Here is an 18,666-nt window from a genome sequence, read left to right on the forward strand (position 1 = left end):
TACTTGAAAGAAAAGTCACTCTTCTCTGTAAAAAAGGAATGGGAATGGCAAAGACATTAAAATGGTAACCAATTAGAAGGCCATTATGGTCACTGAAGCAAGAGGTAGTGATGACTTGGACTCAGCTAATAGCAGTAGAGGCAGAGTAGATGGAATCAAGATACATTCTAACTGGAATTGATGGTGCCCTGAAGGGAGAGAGCAGACAGAGCATTGTGTCAAGCACTTCTCAGGAAAGTGTGGCATAGAGCATTTTGTGAAGCATTTCTCAACAAAGTGTGGCTTTGGCCTTGGCCTTGGCCAACTGGCTGGAATGGAAAAGGATCAGAAAAGGAGCAAGTTAAGCAGGGAGAGAGTTCAGAATTGCTCACGGTGAGATTTCTGTGAGCCAACCAAATGGAGAAATAAATTTGGAAATCATCAGCAATAACTGATATTTGGAAACAAAGGAATGGATGGAGTGGCTTCGTGGTAGGGAGTCGTGCTACCAATCCCAAAGTATATAGTTCAAATGCACCAGCTGCTCCAGGGAAAAAAGTTGAGCAATCTCCTCTCATGAGATTTACAGCCTCTGAAGACTTGCTGGAGGGTCAGCTATGAGTTGGTTCCAACTCAATGGCAATGCGTTGAGTTGTTGATCTACAAAAAGAGTATAGAGTGAAAAGAGATGAAAAAAGGATAAGAGAGTGTAGTCCAAGCCCTGGGAAAATGAAATACATCAAATATGGAAGATTGGAGGAAGGGAGCTGGAAAACAGTAGTTCAAAAGACAAAGGAGAAAACTAAGACATGTGATGTCACATAGGTTGAGAGGGAAGAATTTTTTTTTTTTATTTTTGTGTGAGTGTACCGTCAAATCAGATCTGACTGGTACAGGAGGAGATTGCCCCTCCTTCCCCAGCACAGCATCTGGTGGATTCGAACCGTGTGCCTCTGGGATTGTAGTTGCAGCTCCTGGCCATTAGGCCACCAGAGCTCCCCGGGAAGAATATTTTTTAAAAGATAAGTTTGGTCAACTTTTCAAATGTTTCTAAGGATCAAGCAATATGGAGATAGGTCATTGATGACCTTCACAAAGTCAACATTCATAAAGTGATGCATGTGGAAACTGGGTAGAAGTGGAGTTGAGAATAAGAAGTGAAGACAAAAAAAAAAGTGAAGACAGTTGGAACAAGTTCACTTTTTTTGATCTTGACTAAAACAGGAAGCAGGAGGATAACTGGGGAATGGCCGTCTTCTTCTTACTTCTTGCTCAGGTAATCTATAAACGTGTTCCATCTTTTCTCCCAGATACGCATGGCGGTCTTTTTCTCAATAGGCAACATGGCACTATACCTACAGGAGAAGAACCCAGGTGAGCCCCAGGGAAAGAAGGAAGGAACCAGACAAGAAATGTGAGGGGATCCCAGATGCTCAGAGAACACAATTTCTTCACAGCCCAAGAATGGGGAGCAGAACAGTAATACAACAAAACCCCACAGAGACCATCCAGTCTGCTACTCCAAATGCCCAAGACAAACACAAGTCACTCCACGATGGGGTTGGGAGATAAAGGTGGGAATGGGTGGTACAGATGTGCACAAGGACACTCACTTGAGAGAGTCTGTAGCCATCTGTTTGAGTGTCCTCAAGTCAGCGTCCATCCCGCCAATGCCCATGAAGGCCTCATAGAAATCATAGGTCAAGCCTTTAGAACCAAAGAAGGCTGGGTCATCAGAGCTGATCACAATGGGGTGTCCAGTGGCCATCAAAGTAGCTGCAGGGTGGTTTCTTAGGTCAGCCACTAACTTTAGAACCTGTCCAAGAAAACCAAGAAATCCATAAACTTGGATCCATAAAAAGAGTCATCACCAGTGAGGTGGGATCTGGAGTATCATCAGCTCCTTATGCTCAGTTTGACTATTGAGATGACTTCTGATACTAGAATCTGGTCCTCAAGCTCTTCTTGGCCTTTGCCATGTGTCACCATCTCCACAAACTTGTAGTCTAACTCTCTCTTGGTCCTGCTCAGAGCAGCAAGACAGTCAGGTGCTCAGAAGATACAAGAAAATGTTAGAATCATCACCATCTTGTTGTCCTTTCCTTCCTACTTCACTGGCCTCCACTATTGTCCCTTTAGCTTTACTCACCATTTGGCCCTAAATTCCAACTTAACAGAGATTCTCATGGCTGCCTCATTATTATGAGTGGTTTAGGCAAAAAGTCATCCTACAAACTTTTACTAATATGGTGAGAGAGTTATGGTGGAGGCTGAGGGCAAAGTCCACATTGGATTATTGCCATGGATCACACATACCTGATTGGAAATGGGACAGACTTCTATGGGGATATCCTTTCTCCGTAACTCTTCCATGACGGCTGGGTGTTTGCTCAAAGCAAATCCATGTCCAATTCTGGTGGAGTTCAGTATCAGGGCATCTAGAAGATTATAGTCTATGGAAGTACCCTGCCAATCTGGAGACGAAGAAATAGTTATCAATAGGGGTGGCTCTAACCTCAGAACATCTTCACACAAAGCTTCCAGAGCTCGCCCCCAGCAAGAAAGAATAGAGGAATTAACATTAAACACACACACACACACACACACACACACACACACACACACACACGCACATGCGCGCACATGCGCGCTCACGCACACACACTTATCCCTTATGCAATGTTAAAGATGCATAGGGTACTCGGTGCCTCCTCTTCACTTGTGTTTTTTAATAGATAAGGAAATTGTAAGTTAGACATATTTTATAAATAAACTGAAAATAAAGAGCATTCCTGGTAAGAGAGTGAGGGAAGGGTAAGGAGAGCTTAGACCTTTGAAGAACATATGAACAGTGTGGCCAGAGAACAAGGAAGCAGCAGAGCAGGATGCCAAGAGGACACGGGGCAGGGAGGCCTGCTCACATTGAACAGGGTGCCACCTCTCCTGTGGAGGCATTTCCATTTTATTTTAAGTGCACTGGGCCATAAACGGAAAAACCAATTTACTTGCATTTCTCAAAAGTCACCCTGTAGCGTGACTAGTAAGCAGCAAAACTGGAGTTCAAGCCTTAGGCTATCTGATCCCAGCTTCAAAACTGGGTGTGTTTCTTTCTTTCTTTTCTTTTTTAAAAATTTTTAAATTTTATAATGGATGGTGAAGAGATTGAGATTGTTCACAGTTTTGGTGTGTTTGGCTCCACAGTCAACACTCTTGGCACCAGCAGCCAGGAAATTAAAAGACGTATTGCAATGGGAAATTCTGCTGTTAGGGACCTCTCTAAAGTCCTGAAGTGCAACGATGTCAGTCTGGAGACTAAGGTGTGCCTGATACATGCCATGGTCTTTGCAATCACTTGCTATGAATCAGAGAGATGGACAATGAGTAGGGATTATAGAAAGAGAGTTGATGCCTTTGAGCTGTGGTGTTGGAGAAGAATATTGAATATACCATGAACTGCTAAGAAAATGAACAGGTTTGTCCTGGAGAGGGTGAAGCCGGGCTGCTCCTTTGGAGGCAAGGATTCTGAAACTTCTTCTGACATACTTTGGACATGTTGCAAGGAGGGACCATTCCTTGGAGAGGGACATCATGCTTAGGAGGTTGGAGGGACAGCACAGGAGAGGAAGACCCTTGATGAGATGGATTGATTCAGTGACTAAGGTAATGGGGGTAGGTGTGTCGGAGAGAGTGAGATTGACACAGGATAGAGCAGGGTTTAGGGCTGTTGTACACAGGGTCGCTATGAGTAGCGGACAACTCGACGGCACATAACAACAACAACAACACCGTCAAATCAGATCTGACTGGTACAGGAGGAGATTGTCCCGCCTCCAGCAGAGTATCTGGTGGATTTGAACTGCGCGTTTCTTTCTTTTTTAATAACTTCATTATATCAGTTATTTAAAACTAGGTTTCAAGGTCACATTTTGTTTTTTGTTTGTTTCTTGAGCAATATTCTAAGTAATTTGTGCTTATGATTTTTTGGTAACAAAGTATTGTAGCTTCTCTCATATATGAGTCTATTATACTTGTTTGTAGAAGACTGACTTTGTATACTGAACAGTGACCCGGGAACATGATTAATTCTAGGACCACAATGGTCACCACTAACTAACAAAGCCTCAGTAGTCACGGTTGGCGGTTCACAGCCCAGCCACCCCCACTCCATCTCCCTGGGTTGCAAGGCCCACTCTCGAGGGTGAGAATGCCGTCTCCTGAGTTTCCCACCTCCCTTGCAGCTAAGGCAGCCCTGATAGTGATCGGAGGTTTTCTGATGGAGGAGCTTCTGGAGCTTACTTCATAAGGAAAAGACATGCTCCAGGGACAATGTCTCTTCTTTTGCTTCCCTGGATATGGCCATACCTGAGTTGTGCCACCATCTCAGGGCCAAGTGGGGCAAAATCACCAACTCAATGAAGATACCAGAGATTACCTGTTACATGAGATAGTAACTGACCGTACTGCAAACCTGTATCTAGACATACACCATTCCCTGCAGCCAAAACCATCTTAACTGATCTACATGCATGTGAAAGATGAAAGTTTTATTTTTCTGTTAGAAGGAAATGAAAGAATTCTTTTTGCCAGTTCCTTTAAAACAAACAAACAGAACAACAACAACAACAACAAAATAACAACTGACTACCATCGAGTTGATTCTGACTCCTAGCTACTCTCCATTGGGATTCATCAGGATCTCTGTGGAGGGGAATTGCCCATCTTTCTCCCTCAGAGCAACTGGTAGATTTGAACCAATCATTAGAAGTGCAGCTGCTTTCATAATCTAATACTTTCTTTTTACCTTCTATTAAGGGAGCTTTGGTGGCCTACTGGCTAGAAGCTGCACTGCAATCCCAAAGGTATGCAGTTCGAATCCACCAGATGGAGAAAGAGGGACAATCTCCTCCTGTACCAGTCAGATCTGATTTGACGGTAGATGTACAAAAAATAAGAAAATAAAATTTCAGAAAAGGAATTTTTCCTTCTCCTTTAAATAAAGACAAGTCCAGGCAAAACTCTCTCCTGGGAGCATACATCTTAGGATTTTATTACATTCTGTGTTATATTTTCACATTGTTCTTTAATGATTTCATACAGGTAGCTAAGATCTTGCCAACTCAACCACAAACTCTTTAAACTCTCCCTGCTCCTATTTCCCACACACAATTCTTGAAAGCTCCCAGAATCGACTTTGATCTAAATTGGATCTAAATTGACTCAGAATGTCAGCAAAACAGATTAATGCACGTGGCACCTTTCCCTGAGAAACAGCCTGATAACACTGAGGTCTAAGCCTGGCTGTGAATACAAGCTTCCCACTGTTTCCTCATCCTCGCCTTGCTCTTCTGAGGGTGACCAGTGCCTTGGGCCCTGTGGGGATGACAGGGTGTGGAGTAAAGGCTCTCCTCTGGTCCACATCTCCATGTGAACAGCCCAGCTGCCCACAATCTTTAATCCTCATCTGAAAGTTCAACCACAATCTGGTACTCCTTTTGCATAAGGTTTATTACACTTTTTAAGGACTGGAATACACTAGAGACTGAGGAAGGCCACAGAAGGAGCCTTGGATTACAGAGCAATGGCTTGCCTAAAGGCACTTCAGAGACAATCACAGTAGAGATGCTGAGAGAAGACAGCGTCCTCAGCACTGATGTGCTGTCCACAGAAGCCCCTGAGATGACAGCGCAGGTGAACTCCAGACCCTCGCCTGTCACTTACTTAGTGTGACTTTGGACACGCCAGTTACCTTCTTGAGCTAAATTCAATCATTGTGAAATGAACACAGTGAAAGAAAGTTCCGAGGCTTTACTGCTTATTAGCACTTTAACACTGAACCAACAATCCTATGTTTGGGGCCTTGGACTCTATAAAAAAAATGAGAATAGAAAATACCAACCGAACAGGATGGGGTGAGTTAAAAAGTAACATGTATTATATGCTAATATATACAAGGTACTTAATAAGTAATAGCTATTACTATGATAAGGAACTCCGATGGCATGGTACATAATATGTTGGGCTGCCAACGAAAAGTTTGACAGTTTGAATCCATCAGCGTCTCTGAAAGAGAAAAATGGACAGTTTCCTTTTGGAAGTCAGGCTGTAACCAGTCTCAGAAACCTGACAGAGGGTCACCAGGAGTCAGAATCAACATGACAGGAGTGGGGTTTTGGGTTAGGGTGATGATCATAGTCATTTCTTCTCATGGAGATACTGTTAAGAACAAAGGAGGTAATGGGTATGAAACCTATTGCTGTCAAGTCAATTCTGACTCATCGTAACCTTGCAGGACAGAGCAGAGCTTCCCTCTTTTGAAGTCTGGAAATCCCTACAGAAGTAAACTGCTCTGTCTATTCCTTGTACAAGGGCTGGTGGGTTCACAACATTCACTTTTCAGTTAATACCCAAGCCCTTAACCACTGCACTGCCAGAGCTCCCTGCAACAAATATGAAAGGAAAAGAAAACAACTGTGGAGTCTTTGTTTGGTACAAATGGTTAACACAGCTACTAACTGGAAGGTTGGAGGTTCAAGGCCACTCAGAGGCATCCTGGTAAAAGATCTGCAAACCTATTTCTAAAAAACTAACTATTGGAAACCCAATGGAACACAGTCCTACTCTTAACATATGGGAGACTGCTGTAAGTTGAGGTTGACTGTTGATACCTGGAAAATAAAACAATTGTGGACTAAAATGATGCAATATTGTTACCACTGCCCTAGTATCCTACAAGTTCCCTTGGTTGATGGGAAAAAACTTTCTGGTCCATCACTTCCTCCTCTGGCTGCTTGGTCAGCTCACCTGTCTCTCCAGCATGTAAAAAGTATGGTAATTTAACACCTTCCATGGTTGGAATCAGCAAAACGTCCTTATAATCGTACAAAGTGTGGCCAGTGTCCTCACGTCCCACCTGCAAAACAGAGAGGGGGTGGTGGTGAGGGGAGTCTGCTTGACAAACACCTCACTTTGCTAGATGCGCCCTGCAGTCTTTAAACACTTTCCTGTGTACCTGCCACTACAGCATGATAAGACATGACCAGCAGCCAGGTTAGGAAACAGAAGAAAGCGTAATATTGTTCTAAAATCATTTCTCACTTCTCAGACCTTCCATATTCCCAGCTCTTTCCATCTTGTCTGCTCATGTTATGTCTGCTACAATGCTGAGTGTGGTGAGTGAGTGAGTAGGGGATGACAGAGGGAGAGGGATAGATAGACAGAAAGAAAGAGACGGGGGGGGGGGAAGAAGGAAGAGGGGAGAGTGGGAGAGAAGAAGGGAGGGAGGAAGGGAGAGAGGGAGGACCTTGAATCAGGACCAAAACATCCGGGACCCATCATCACCTGTGGTTCCTGCAGGATCTGTTTACCTCTTTATGACTCATTCACTGGACTTTAAAATGAAGAACAACTAGATCCAAATCCTACTTTTCATACTATACAAGCCCCCCAGGAGTGTTCTGCTCTGAATAAGGGAACATCAGGATTAAAAGCACGCCTCCTACAGAATACCAGTTTTCCTTGGTGGAGGTAGAAAGGTATGTGAGTGTGGGAATGATACACTTTTACAATAAAGCAAACATGGACACTCAATAGGGTAGAATAGAACGTAGACCTGAAAGAAAATGAGAGCTTGCAAGTTTTACTAACTCAGCATATGTGTCCATGACACGTACTTGTATAGGGGGCTGCATCATTAAGGTGGCCCACACAGGGAGCTCTCAACTTCAGTTCTGACTTCTCCTGCAGCCTCTGTCAGAGCAGGGTCTCTTACCCCTTCTGCTATGCACGAGGATACCAGGAGGACAGCCTGAGCCTACACTAAAATGATTCCCCAAAATCTATACCATTGTGTTCTGTTTGATTAGAAGGCAAACACTGACAGTCTCAGCTAACATGTACAGATTGTCTAAGAAAAAGACTTAAAACTCATTGCCATCAAGTCAGAACTGACTCCTCCAGTGGGTTTTCAGTAAATCACACAGGAGACTGCCTATCTTTCTCCCACAGCTGGTGAATTTGAACAGTATGCCTTTGGATTGTAGAGTAGCTTCTTACCACTAAGTCACCAGATTCTGTAATTACATTGAGCAATTGACTACAGTAAGGAGCTGTCACTTGGGTGGACTGTTAAGGTCAGCCTGTGAGGAACAGCAGCAACAACTCTGAGTTTGTAAAAACCTCAAACCCCCAAACTCACTGCTGTACAGTCAATTGTGACACATGGTGACACCCCACTGCTACCACCATGTTTTCCGAACTGTAATCTTACTGAGAGCAGATTGGCTCACTCTCTCATGGATTTGAACAGCTGACCTTTTGGTCAGCAGCCTGACACTTCACCCATTATTCCACTAGGGCCTCCATGAGGGGGAAGAAGTTATTATTTAACAAATTTCTGCGTGGGCTGATAGGAAAGGCTTGTAAATAGATCATGGTGCTGGTTGCACAACATTGTGGACGTAATTAATGTCATTTGGCATTGTACACTCAGGAGCTCTGGTGGCCTAGCCCACGGAGAGTTGCTCTGCTAACACAAAGGTGGCACCATCTCTGACAGTTCAAATCCACCAGCTGTTCCATGGAGGAACGACAGGCAATCTCCTCCCGTGCGATTTACAGCCTCAGAATACCTTCTGGAGGGTCAGTGATGAGTCATTTTGGACTCAACAACAATGAGTCAAGTTGAATTGCATTGCATACTTAATGTTGTTCTGTGTACCATCAAGTCCAAATCGACTTGTTGCTAACCCTACAACAGGTTTCCAGAGGCAGTAAATTGCATGAGAAGAGATTTCCCATCTTTCTTCTGTGGAAAAACTGTGGATTCAAACAGTATGCCTTTGGGTTGGCAGCACAATTCCTTACCACTAGGCCACCAGAGCTCTGCATACTTAATAGTGGTTAAAATATTACCAATTTTATTATATATATATTTAGTTAGTTAGTTTTCCATTTAGTTATTTATTTATTTTTTGTTATTATAGGCTGCCGGGTCAGAGCAACTGGTAGATTCAATATGCCTTTACAATGGCAGTGCAACTCTTTACAACTAAGCCACCAGTGGTTGTTGTGGTGGTTGTTGTTGTGTACCATGGAGTCGGAACCGACCCACAGGTGAGCCTCCAGTTCTATTTTCAGAGACAGTTAATTCCATGAGAGAAGATTTCCCATCTTATTCCCACAGAATGGCTGGTGGCCTCGAACCATGTGCCTTTGGGATTACAGCACAGCACATTGCCACTAGGCCACCAGTGCTTGGGAAAACAATTAAAAGTGAAAAGAGAGGAGCTCTGATGGCCTAGTGGTAAGAAGCTGCGATGTGATCTCGAAGGCTCATGGTTTGAATCCACCAGATGCTCTGCTGGAGAAGGAGGGGCAATCTCCTCCTGTGCCAGTCGGATCCAATTCGACAGTACACAACAAGAAGGGGAAAAAATATGGGAGAGAAAGGTATATCTATTTTACCTCAATCAGGGGAAAAAATCAAAATGGGAAAGAGATGAGAGGAAAAAGGAGGGGAATATTTATTTTCCCCTGGGTCTAGGGTCACCTTAGAGAGCCCTGGTGTCCCAGTGGCAAAAAGCTGTCCTGTGATCCTGAAGGAACGCAGTTCAGACTCACCCGCTGCTCCACAGGAGAAGGACGGGCAATCTCCTCTCGTGTGATTAACTGCCTCTGAAAACCGGCTGGATGGTCAGCCATGGGTTGGTTCCGACTCAACAGTACACAGTAACAACAGTGTCACCTCAGGTTCTACTTCCTGACAGCCCTCTTGTGGGCTGTGAGGATGGCAGGTAATAGAGTCAGGACTAGATGAGCAATTTGGGCTAGAAAAGGGGTGAGAGAAGCCAGGAGAATGTGGAACGAGTCGTTAATTCTTGCCAAACTCCCTGAATTCCTTCCTCATGCTAGAACTTCCCCTTTCTGCAGCCCAGCTCTGTCTGCCCTCCCTCCTCCAGGGCTGCCATCTCTGCAGCTCCTAGACTTAGTTGCTGCTGGCCTCTGGTCAGGCTTGTGGTCAGCCTGAGTCTCCCCCAGCATTTCCGGGTGTACAGCTCCACAAGTGGTCCCTTCATGAAGCATTGCCTGCCAGATCCCTTCTGCGCACAGTGACAGGAGAAAATGAAGTCACGTTACCAGGTCAAAGCCAGCAACCATCGTGGGAAAATCAGTTCGAAGCGCCATAGCTGTTCTGATGGAGTCTTTGATGAGACGTGCAGCCTTGGACCTGAGAGAGACAGAGAGATGCAGAGACAGTGACGTGGCGTTGATTGCCTCCTTGCTACCACTGGGCTCATCTAGTCTTAGTGCACAACAACCATTTCCCAAACTCTCCAGCCTCTGCCTACAGCCCTGTTCCCACCAGGTTCTTGACGACTCTTTAAATGACTCCATCCAAGAGATAGTCTCCCATATTCATTTCTATCAGAGATCCCAGCTGACTCCAGAAAGGTCCTTCATCTCTGAAAAGGCAGGGTAGACGGGGGAGGGTCTATGAGGGCAATGTGTCTACAGGTGGAGGAAGCAAAGAAGCTTTGTCCAAAATTTTCCAGGCTTCCCTAGGACGATCCCCAGGCCCTAGACATGGGTCACTCAAGTTCAGTGCTTTATGAACAACCATATGCCATCTTCTTCCACTGATCCAATCAACAATGCCTGGGGCAGCCACTGGTTGTGGGCCCCCAGAGACATTTTGTTAAACTGTCTGACCTCCCTTTTGCATCCCTCTCTCCCTTCAAGCTCAGGACAGGGACCAGGACTAGCAGTTTAACATCAAAAGCATCAAAAGACAAATATTTGTCACCACTCTGTGACAGGACAAAGAGCTCTGCTCAATTCCATGGGAACCAAGATTGTCCTGCTCTCCAGTGTCCCCACTTCCTCTCTCCAGAGCTCTAAGGGAGCAGAAGCCCATCTTCTCACAGAGCTCGCCCTTACACACACCTGGCCTTGGCCTTGGCCCTAGAGCGACAACTGTCACCAGAAAGCCTTTGAGTGGGACTGACCGGGCCCCATCCTGTACACTCCATCCTGGGCTAATAAGCCCATGCACAGGGTCTCACTCCTGCAGCGCCTCTGGGTCCCCACCAGGAGGAAAGGGGCTCAGAGAGAGCAGGAGATGAGGCTCCTCGGAAATCTCATCATTGCAGAGCCAGCCTCCCAGGAAAATCAAATGAAACCAGAAACAGTTGTGGGCAGTGTAGAACTGCACACCATAGGATTTCAATGCCATGACCTTTGAAAGCAGATCATTAGACTTAATGCTTCAAGAGGAACTCTGGTAGCTTAGTGGATAACATCTTGTGCTGCTAACCCAAAGGCCAACAGTTTGAATCCAGCAGTTCCTCTATGGAAGAAAGATGATTAATTTATGCCTGTGCAATTTATAGTCTCTAAAAACCCACTAGATGGTTAACTAAGATTTGGTCTTGACTCAAAGGCACATAACAACAACGTTTCAAGGCATGTCTGAGTGGATTTGAACCATCAATACTTTGTTAAGTAGAAAACATAGTTTTTCCCACCCAGGGACTCCTAGCTACGTGAGAGAACTGAGTGAATGAAGATACGGCTGTCCTCTGGACTGCAATCCTGGCCCACCCTGGCTGGAATGATGCCACTGGCTACTGCCTCTTGTGTTCCCGGACATGCGCAGGCGACAGGCCTCAGTCTGAGAGTTCTTTGACATAAGCAATGAGCTCCTCACTTTGGAGAATAAAGTCCTAAATCTTTTTGGGCTTGTCTTGGGGAGGGGCTCCATCCTTTCTTCACACCCCCAAGTCACACAAATACCACTGTGGTATGGTCTCCACTCATGAGGCTAAGCCAGCAGTACCCACGGTCTCCCCATTTGCCAGGGCCTTTCCCACAGCCACCAGAGGGGGACATTTGACTGAACTTAATGACAAATCACAACAAAGAAATTGGCATATTAGCCAAATATCCAGGCAAAAATCACATATCCATAAGTGTGTCACTCAGGCCCAAGTGGGATCAGAGCTAGAATTTTCTGGAATATTGCCACAGTTCTCTGTTTCCATTTGATTGTGGAGATCTGAACTAGAGGTGATGTCAGAGCACATGGTGGGCTCCAACGTGGCCCCATGCACCGATGGCTGCCTGAGATCACCTGTCTGGTTTCTCACCTTCCAGCCTCCAGGTGGGCCCCTCTAGCCACCTTCTATCATCCCTCCCCAGCCTGGCACCTGCCTCCTGACTCTTGTAGCTTCAGCCATGACTCCATCACCTGTGGTCCGAATAAATGAGCTTGAGTCCAAGAAACTCAGGATGATCCTTTGCAAACTGCTCAGCCACTTCTTTGTAAGTCTTCACACACCAGCTACTATTGTGGATTTTCCCATTCAGTTCATACACCTGCGAGGGAAGCATGGTGACAAGCAGACATTAAAAGTGGCCAGAGCAGGGTGTCATTCCCCACTGCCAATGCTCTAGACACCTCATGGGTTCTGTACTTTCCCTGTTCATTGACGAAGCCACTTTGCTCCACTTCCTTCTCCAATACATCTGTAACACCTCCAAGAAGCCCTTCTTTTTGTGACTCACAAGTTTGTCCTCTCTAGGTTTACTTCCTTTCCTATAGGTAACCTAAACACTGAGTCTTGCTCCAGATGCAAACCCTGAGACCAGTTCCAGAGACAAAAGGGAAATATAATTGCCAGCTAAGGAAGTGAAGGAGGATGGAGCCTCAGGGTTCAGCCAACCATCCCCACTGGACTCACCTTGGAAAATATTTTGCAGTCCAGAGGGCAGTAAATGTCAGGAATATATCTTCTAATTAAACAAGAAGGCGTGCAGCTTCAACTCAGGACCACCAGTAAAGTGTTAAAGTGGAATCCCTTCCCCCCTTCACCTCAACATCCCTGTTCAGCATAAAGAAGCCAGAGAGTCTGTGCCCCATTCTCAAATGAGAAACCCACAAGTGTATAAGACAATTTCTCTGTTAAAAAGAAAAAAATGAATCACCATGGACTAAGCTCACCATTACCCTTTCTTTTCTGGTTCCCACTGGATCTTTCTCATTTCGTTCACTCACTCCCTCCAGCCACCAAATTGTGCAGCCCTGTGATTTCATCCCTGCCCATCCTCACTCTTCTTCACCCAACCCTTAACCCCTTGTATCCCCACATATGTTTTTTTACAATAAAACACACACACACACACACACACACATATTTACAGTCTTGGGAATTTGATGGAGCAATTCTGTTCTTCTAGGGAATAGATTCGATAGCAGAGGATTTGGTTCTGGGGTTTGTTCATTATGGGGCTTCTGAACCTAGGACATGTGCCTATCACACAGTGGAAAGCAAAACAGCTACTGTCCTCCAAGGGCTGATTCCTACCCACGAGGTCCCACGTGTGTCAGACAAGGACTGTGCTCCACGGGGCTCTCTTGGCTGTAGCTTTATCATCACTTTGTTGTCTGTCTCTGGCTTCCCTCCAGACTGGCCATTGTGTGTACTGTGACCGCCTCCGCCAGGGCTGTGTCTCATCCTCTGGGTGTCTCCTCAGCCCTTCTCTCCCCAGGCCTCTTTTCTCTTTGATCTCCCAGTGTTCAGCTGCACTGCTTGGGTTGGGGGAAGTGGGGTGAGCAGACAGCTGCTTCCAGCCCCTCTTTGGGACCACTGGCCTTTGCACTTTGGTTTCCTCTGCTGCTGTCTTACAAAGCAAGGTGGCTGAGTGCCTTGCAGACCCCAGACTCCCTATGGTGAAGGGGGTTTCCTTGACTGTTTGGCCCAGGTTGGGCACACTCAGTATTATGGGATTTTCAAGCTGTCAGGTCTTTCCAGCGAGAGAGCTATTAACCATAATTACTGTTACCTGATTCTTTTTTATTGGCCGTTATTATGATTATTTACCACGAATGTTTCAAATGAGCTTTTCAACTTCTTTTTTCAACTTTCTTCAACTGACTTCTAGGCACTTTGTTCAAATTTAAACTCAAAGTCATTGCTGACAAGTCGGAACTGACTCATAACTGACCCTCCAGCAGGCTTTCAAGAGGCTGTATGTCATGGGAGAAGAGACTGCCCCTCTTTCTTCTGTGGAGTTACTGGTGGATCTGAACTACTAGACAGATGCCACTTTTGAGTTCACAGAACACTCTCTGCAGACTATGCTACCAGAGCAATTCTGTATTGTTATTGTTGTGTACTATCAAGTCTGAACCAACTCAGAGTTGTCCCTCCAACAGATTTTCAGAGGCAGTTCATTGCAAGGGAGAAGACTGATTATCTTTCTCGTCTGGATCAGCTTGTGGATTTAAACCACTTGCTTCTGGGCTGGCAGTGTAACTCCTTACCACCAGGCCACCAGAGCTCCCTGGAAGTATGTTGTTGTTGTTGTGGGCGCCTTAAAGTCATAGGCGACTCATAGCGACCCTATGAACAAAAGATCTGGACACTTGTATAACTTTTGTCCTTTCTCCAGGTTCATAGGGTTTCCAGAGGCAAGCTATTTCGGAAGTGGACGCCACTCCTGCTTCCAAGATTGTTTTAATCGGGAAGCTCCACCAAACACTGCCTGCCATGGGTAACCATTATCACATTTGACACATCAGTGTCACAGTGTTCAGCTTCACAGCAACCGCAGGTTACCTCTGTACAGCAAGTGGACAGAGCAGGGCTATGTTAGAACCTCCAAATTCTCAGTGCTAAAAGAAGATTTGAATAATATGCTTTAGCAAGGATTCTTCTAGTTCTCTTAGACCTGCTGCTATTTGTCCTTTCACCCATTCCCTCATGAGTGTACAGTAGAAATTTTCAGAAGGTGAGCGATATGTGGTGATGTCATTCTTTGCTGCTGTCCTTAATGGCTTGTGTGTTAGTATATGCTTGAGTTTTAGAAAAGTCTTTTTATTTTTTATTTCAGTACATATTTATTGATAATATACATATAAGCAAAGGCTCATAGGTATTCTCATAATTTTTAAGAATGTAAAGGAGTCCTGGGACTTAAAAGGCTGAGAACCAAGTTTGGAATTTCTACTATTCTATCAAGGAACTCTGGTGGTCTGGTGGGTAAGGAATTATGATGCTAAACCAAAGGTAGCTGATTCAAATCCAGCAGCTTCTCCATGGGGGGAAAAATTGGCAACCCGCTGCTGTGTAAATTGCAGTCTCTGAAAACCCACTGGAGGGTCAACTGTAAGTCGGTTCTGACTTGACAACAAAGAGAGAGAGATCGATCTGGTATCTCGTGGGATTATGAGCCCCTTGTGGGGAGGCAATGTAGTTTTTATCTCATCTCCCTCTTCTTACAACAGAGTGGGCACAGGGCACACCATAAGTAACATAAACAAGAATGAATTAACAGTGAGTAGAGGGTTGGTTGTGGGAATGATAGAATAGATGCTTGGAGAAAAGAAAGGGAGAGGGAGAATCTGCAAATGATAATTCTGACTGAAAGGAAATTGCTGTCAGATTAATCAAGTATGCAGAGATATGCAAATGAAACAACCAGAGACATGATGGGACTTGCATATGGCAGTGGTTCCAAGTCATCAATCCTATCAATCCAGTGCTCCTCTGTGGAGAAAGCTGAGACCCCTGCCTTCCAGGGTTCAAGCCTCACTGCTAGTTCCCATAGTATGGAACAGCATGAAGTCGGAATCTGGCTCCTGGGGCTGCAGATGCTGAAGCCACATGCAGAGCCGTCTCCTAGTCTACTGGTGCCCTTATTAAATCAACATCTGCCTGTACCCAGCCTTCCTGCAACTCTGAGCTCTTGCAAAGAAACTGCAGGCAGGACAGAAACATCTAGAATGAATCTGAATATTTAAGAACACCTCATGAAGGAATAGGAGACTTCATTCTGGGATGAGAGCAGACCTGCAGCTTCACCTAGCTCACAGTTACCATGGTTAGAGACAGCGAAAATGGTAGAGAAGGTTCTTAGCTGATACAGGAAGTCTGGGAAATTTCTCTACTCTGGCCCCCAGTGGAGCTCTGATCTGTCCCAAGTCAGTCATACCTCACAGAGTTTAGCAAGGAACAAATGAGTTAATATTTGCAAAGCAATTAGAAATGACTGATATTATTATTGCAGGCCTATCACCAGGTCTCAGAAAAGCAACTCAAATGCTATACTTGCCCTAGGAAGATGAATTAGTGATTTAGAATTCAACAGTTTGTAAGTATAGGTAATTGATACATAAAGCTGTTCTGTCTTTGGTGGCCTCGTGGTAAGGGGCTGTGCTGCAATCCTGAAGGCACACAGTTCTAATCTACCAGCTGCTCCTCTGCAGAAAGATGGGCAATTTCTTCCCATGAGATTAACTGCCTCTGAAACCCCATTGGAGAGTCAACTATAGAATGGTTCCAACGTGACAGTACATAACAACAACAGTGTGCCGTCGAGTCGCTTGCCACTCATAGCGACCCTATGTACAACAGCTCTAAACCCTGCTCTATCCTGTAACAATCGCACTGCCTGACACACCCATCCCTATTACCCCAGTCACTGAATCAATCCACCTCATAGAGGGTCTTCCCCTCCTGCGCCATCCCTCCACCTTATCAAGCATAATGTCCCTCTCCAAGGACCTGTCCCTCCTTACAACATGTCCAAAGTATGTCAGATGAAGCCCCAGAATCCTTGCCTCCAAGGAGCAGCCTGGTTTAACCCTCTCTAGGATGAATCACTTTGTTTTCTTGGCAGCCCATGATACATTGACTACTCTTCTCCAGTACCACAGCTCAAAGGCATCAATTCTCCTTCTATTCTCCCTAATCATTGTCCAAGTCTCTGATGCATAACAAGTGATTGCAAAGACCATAGCCTGTATCAGACGCACCTTAGTCTCCAGAGTGACACCATTGCTCTTCAGTACCCTGGAAAGTTCCCTAACAGCAGCCTTTCCCATTGCAGTATGTTTTTTTATTTCCTGGCTACTGGTGCCAAGAGTGTTGACCATGGAGTCAAGCAGACTAAAGTTGTTAACAATCTCCTGATGCTGCCAATTGTTCCAGTGGTGAGAATCTTTGTCTTCTTGATATTGAGCCTCAATGTTTAGATGATCTTAATTTTTAACTGAAGTTTAACTGAGAAACTAGTCAGTAAAGTATCCAAATTACATTGTTGTTGTTGATGATATGTTGAATCACCTGTGACTCATAGTGACCCTATGTATGACAGCTCTGAAGCCTGTCCTGTCCTGAGCCAGTCTTACTAACTCTGAAACATATACCCCCATTGCCCTAATTACTGTATCAATCCATCTCATCTGTGATATTCTTCTGCACTGTCCCTCCACCCTTCCAAGCATGATGTCCTTCTCCAAGGACTGGTTCCTACTGGCCATGTACCCAAAATATATGAGACAGAGCTTCAAAATTCTAGTCTCCAAGGAGAAACTTGGTTTCACCCTTTCCAAGACAGACTTGCTTATTTTCTTGGCAGTCCATGGTACGTTCAAGAATCTTCTCCAGCACCACAACTCAAAGGCATCAATTCTTCTTCTGTCATCCTTAGTCACTGTCCAACTCTCTGATGTATAGCAAATAATTGCAAAGACCATAGCCTGGATCAGGTACACCTTAGTCTCTAGACTAATATCGTCACTTCTCAGTACTCTGGAGAAGTCTCTGACAGCAGATTTTTTCCAGTACCATTTGTCTTTTGATTTCCTGACTGCTGTTGCCAAGGGTGTTGACTGCAAGGAGTAATTGTTAACAATGTCAATCTCTTCTCCATCTATCACTGTGCTGTCAATTGGCCCAGTGGTCAGAATCTTTGTCTTTTTTGATGTTGAACTTGAGCTTCAATCCATATTGAAGATGACAGTCCTTGCCTTGTGCAGCAAGCACTTCAGGTCCTCCTCAATTTCAGCAAGCAAAGTTGTGTCATCTGCATAACTTAGGTTGTTTTATGAGTTCAATTCTGATGACACATTCCTCTTCATAAAGCCCAGCCTTCTGAATGATGTGTTCTGCATATAGATTGAAAAGGTATGGATACAGGATGCATCCCTGAATCAATCCTTTCCTGATTTTGAACCATGCAGTGTTTTCTTGCTCTGCTCTGATGACTGCTTCCTGGTCTAAGTATAGGTTTCACATAAACACAATCAAGTGTTCTGGGATTTCCATTTTCCTCAAGGTTAGCCACAATTTGTTGTAATCCACACAGTCAAATGCCTTTGCATAGGCAATGAAACACAGATAGATACCCCTTTGGTACTCTGCTTTCTGCCAAGATCCATCTGACATTGCGATAATGTCTCTAGGGCTACAACCTCTTCTAAACCCACCTTGCATTTCTGGAAGTTCTCTGTCAATGTGCTGTTCCAATTGTTTTTGAAAAATCTGCAGCAGGTTTTTGCTTGTATGACAAACTGCTTGTATAAACCTAGTTAACATTCTCAAAACTCATTGCTGCTGTATTGGGTTCAACTCAGAACTGACCTTCCAATGGGTTAGAAGCATAACTCCCTATAGACTAGGCCACCAGAGTTCCCTTATAGAACATTACAAAATTTCATTGTCTATCATATCAGAAATCAAAGTCAAATCAAAGTCATATTTGATTATGACTGCAGCCTTCAGTATGGACTGAGGCTCAATGTCAAGAAGACAAAGATTCTCACCACTGGACCAATTGACAGTGTCAGGATGGATGATGAAGAGATTGAGATTGTTCACAGCTTCAGTTTGCTCGGCTCCACAGTCA

At 44.8% G+C, this 18,666-nt stretch overlaps 1 protein-coding gene across 1 annotated transcript in view; it reads right to left on the bottom strand.

The window, feature by feature from the left end:
- Positions 1–268: 268 nt before the first annotated feature.
- CECR1 (cat eye syndrome chromosome region, candidate 1) overlaps positions 269–18,666 on the bottom strand; it is a 36,155-nt gene continuing 17,757 nt past the window's right edge. Inside the window, exons 4-10 of the mRNA XM_006891381.1 lie at positions 12,224–12,351; positions 10,114–10,204; positions 6,781–6,889; positions 2,296–2,453; positions 1,593–1,795; positions 1,245–1,334; positions 269–308 (exon numbers count right to left, since the gene is read on the bottom strand). Of these exons, the coding sequence (XP_006891443.1) occupies positions 269–308; positions 1,245–1,334; positions 1,593–1,795; positions 2,296–2,453; positions 6,781–6,889; positions 10,114–10,204; positions 12,224–12,351 (819 nt within the window). The remainder of the gene's footprint in view (positions 309–1,244; positions 1,335–1,592; positions 1,796–2,295; positions 2,454–6,780; positions 6,890–10,113; positions 10,205–12,223; positions 12,352–18,666) is intronic.

The sequence above is a fragment of the Elephantulus edwardii genome, unplaced genomic scaffold, assembly GCF_000299155.1.
Source record: "Elephantulus edwardii isolate Elephantulus edwardi_28Jun2011 unplaced genomic scaffold, EleEdw1.0 scaffold00096, whole genome shotgun sequence".
Lineage (NCBI taxonomy): Eukaryota > Metazoa > Chordata > Mammalia > Macroscelidea > Macroscelididae > Elephantulus > Elephantulus edwardii.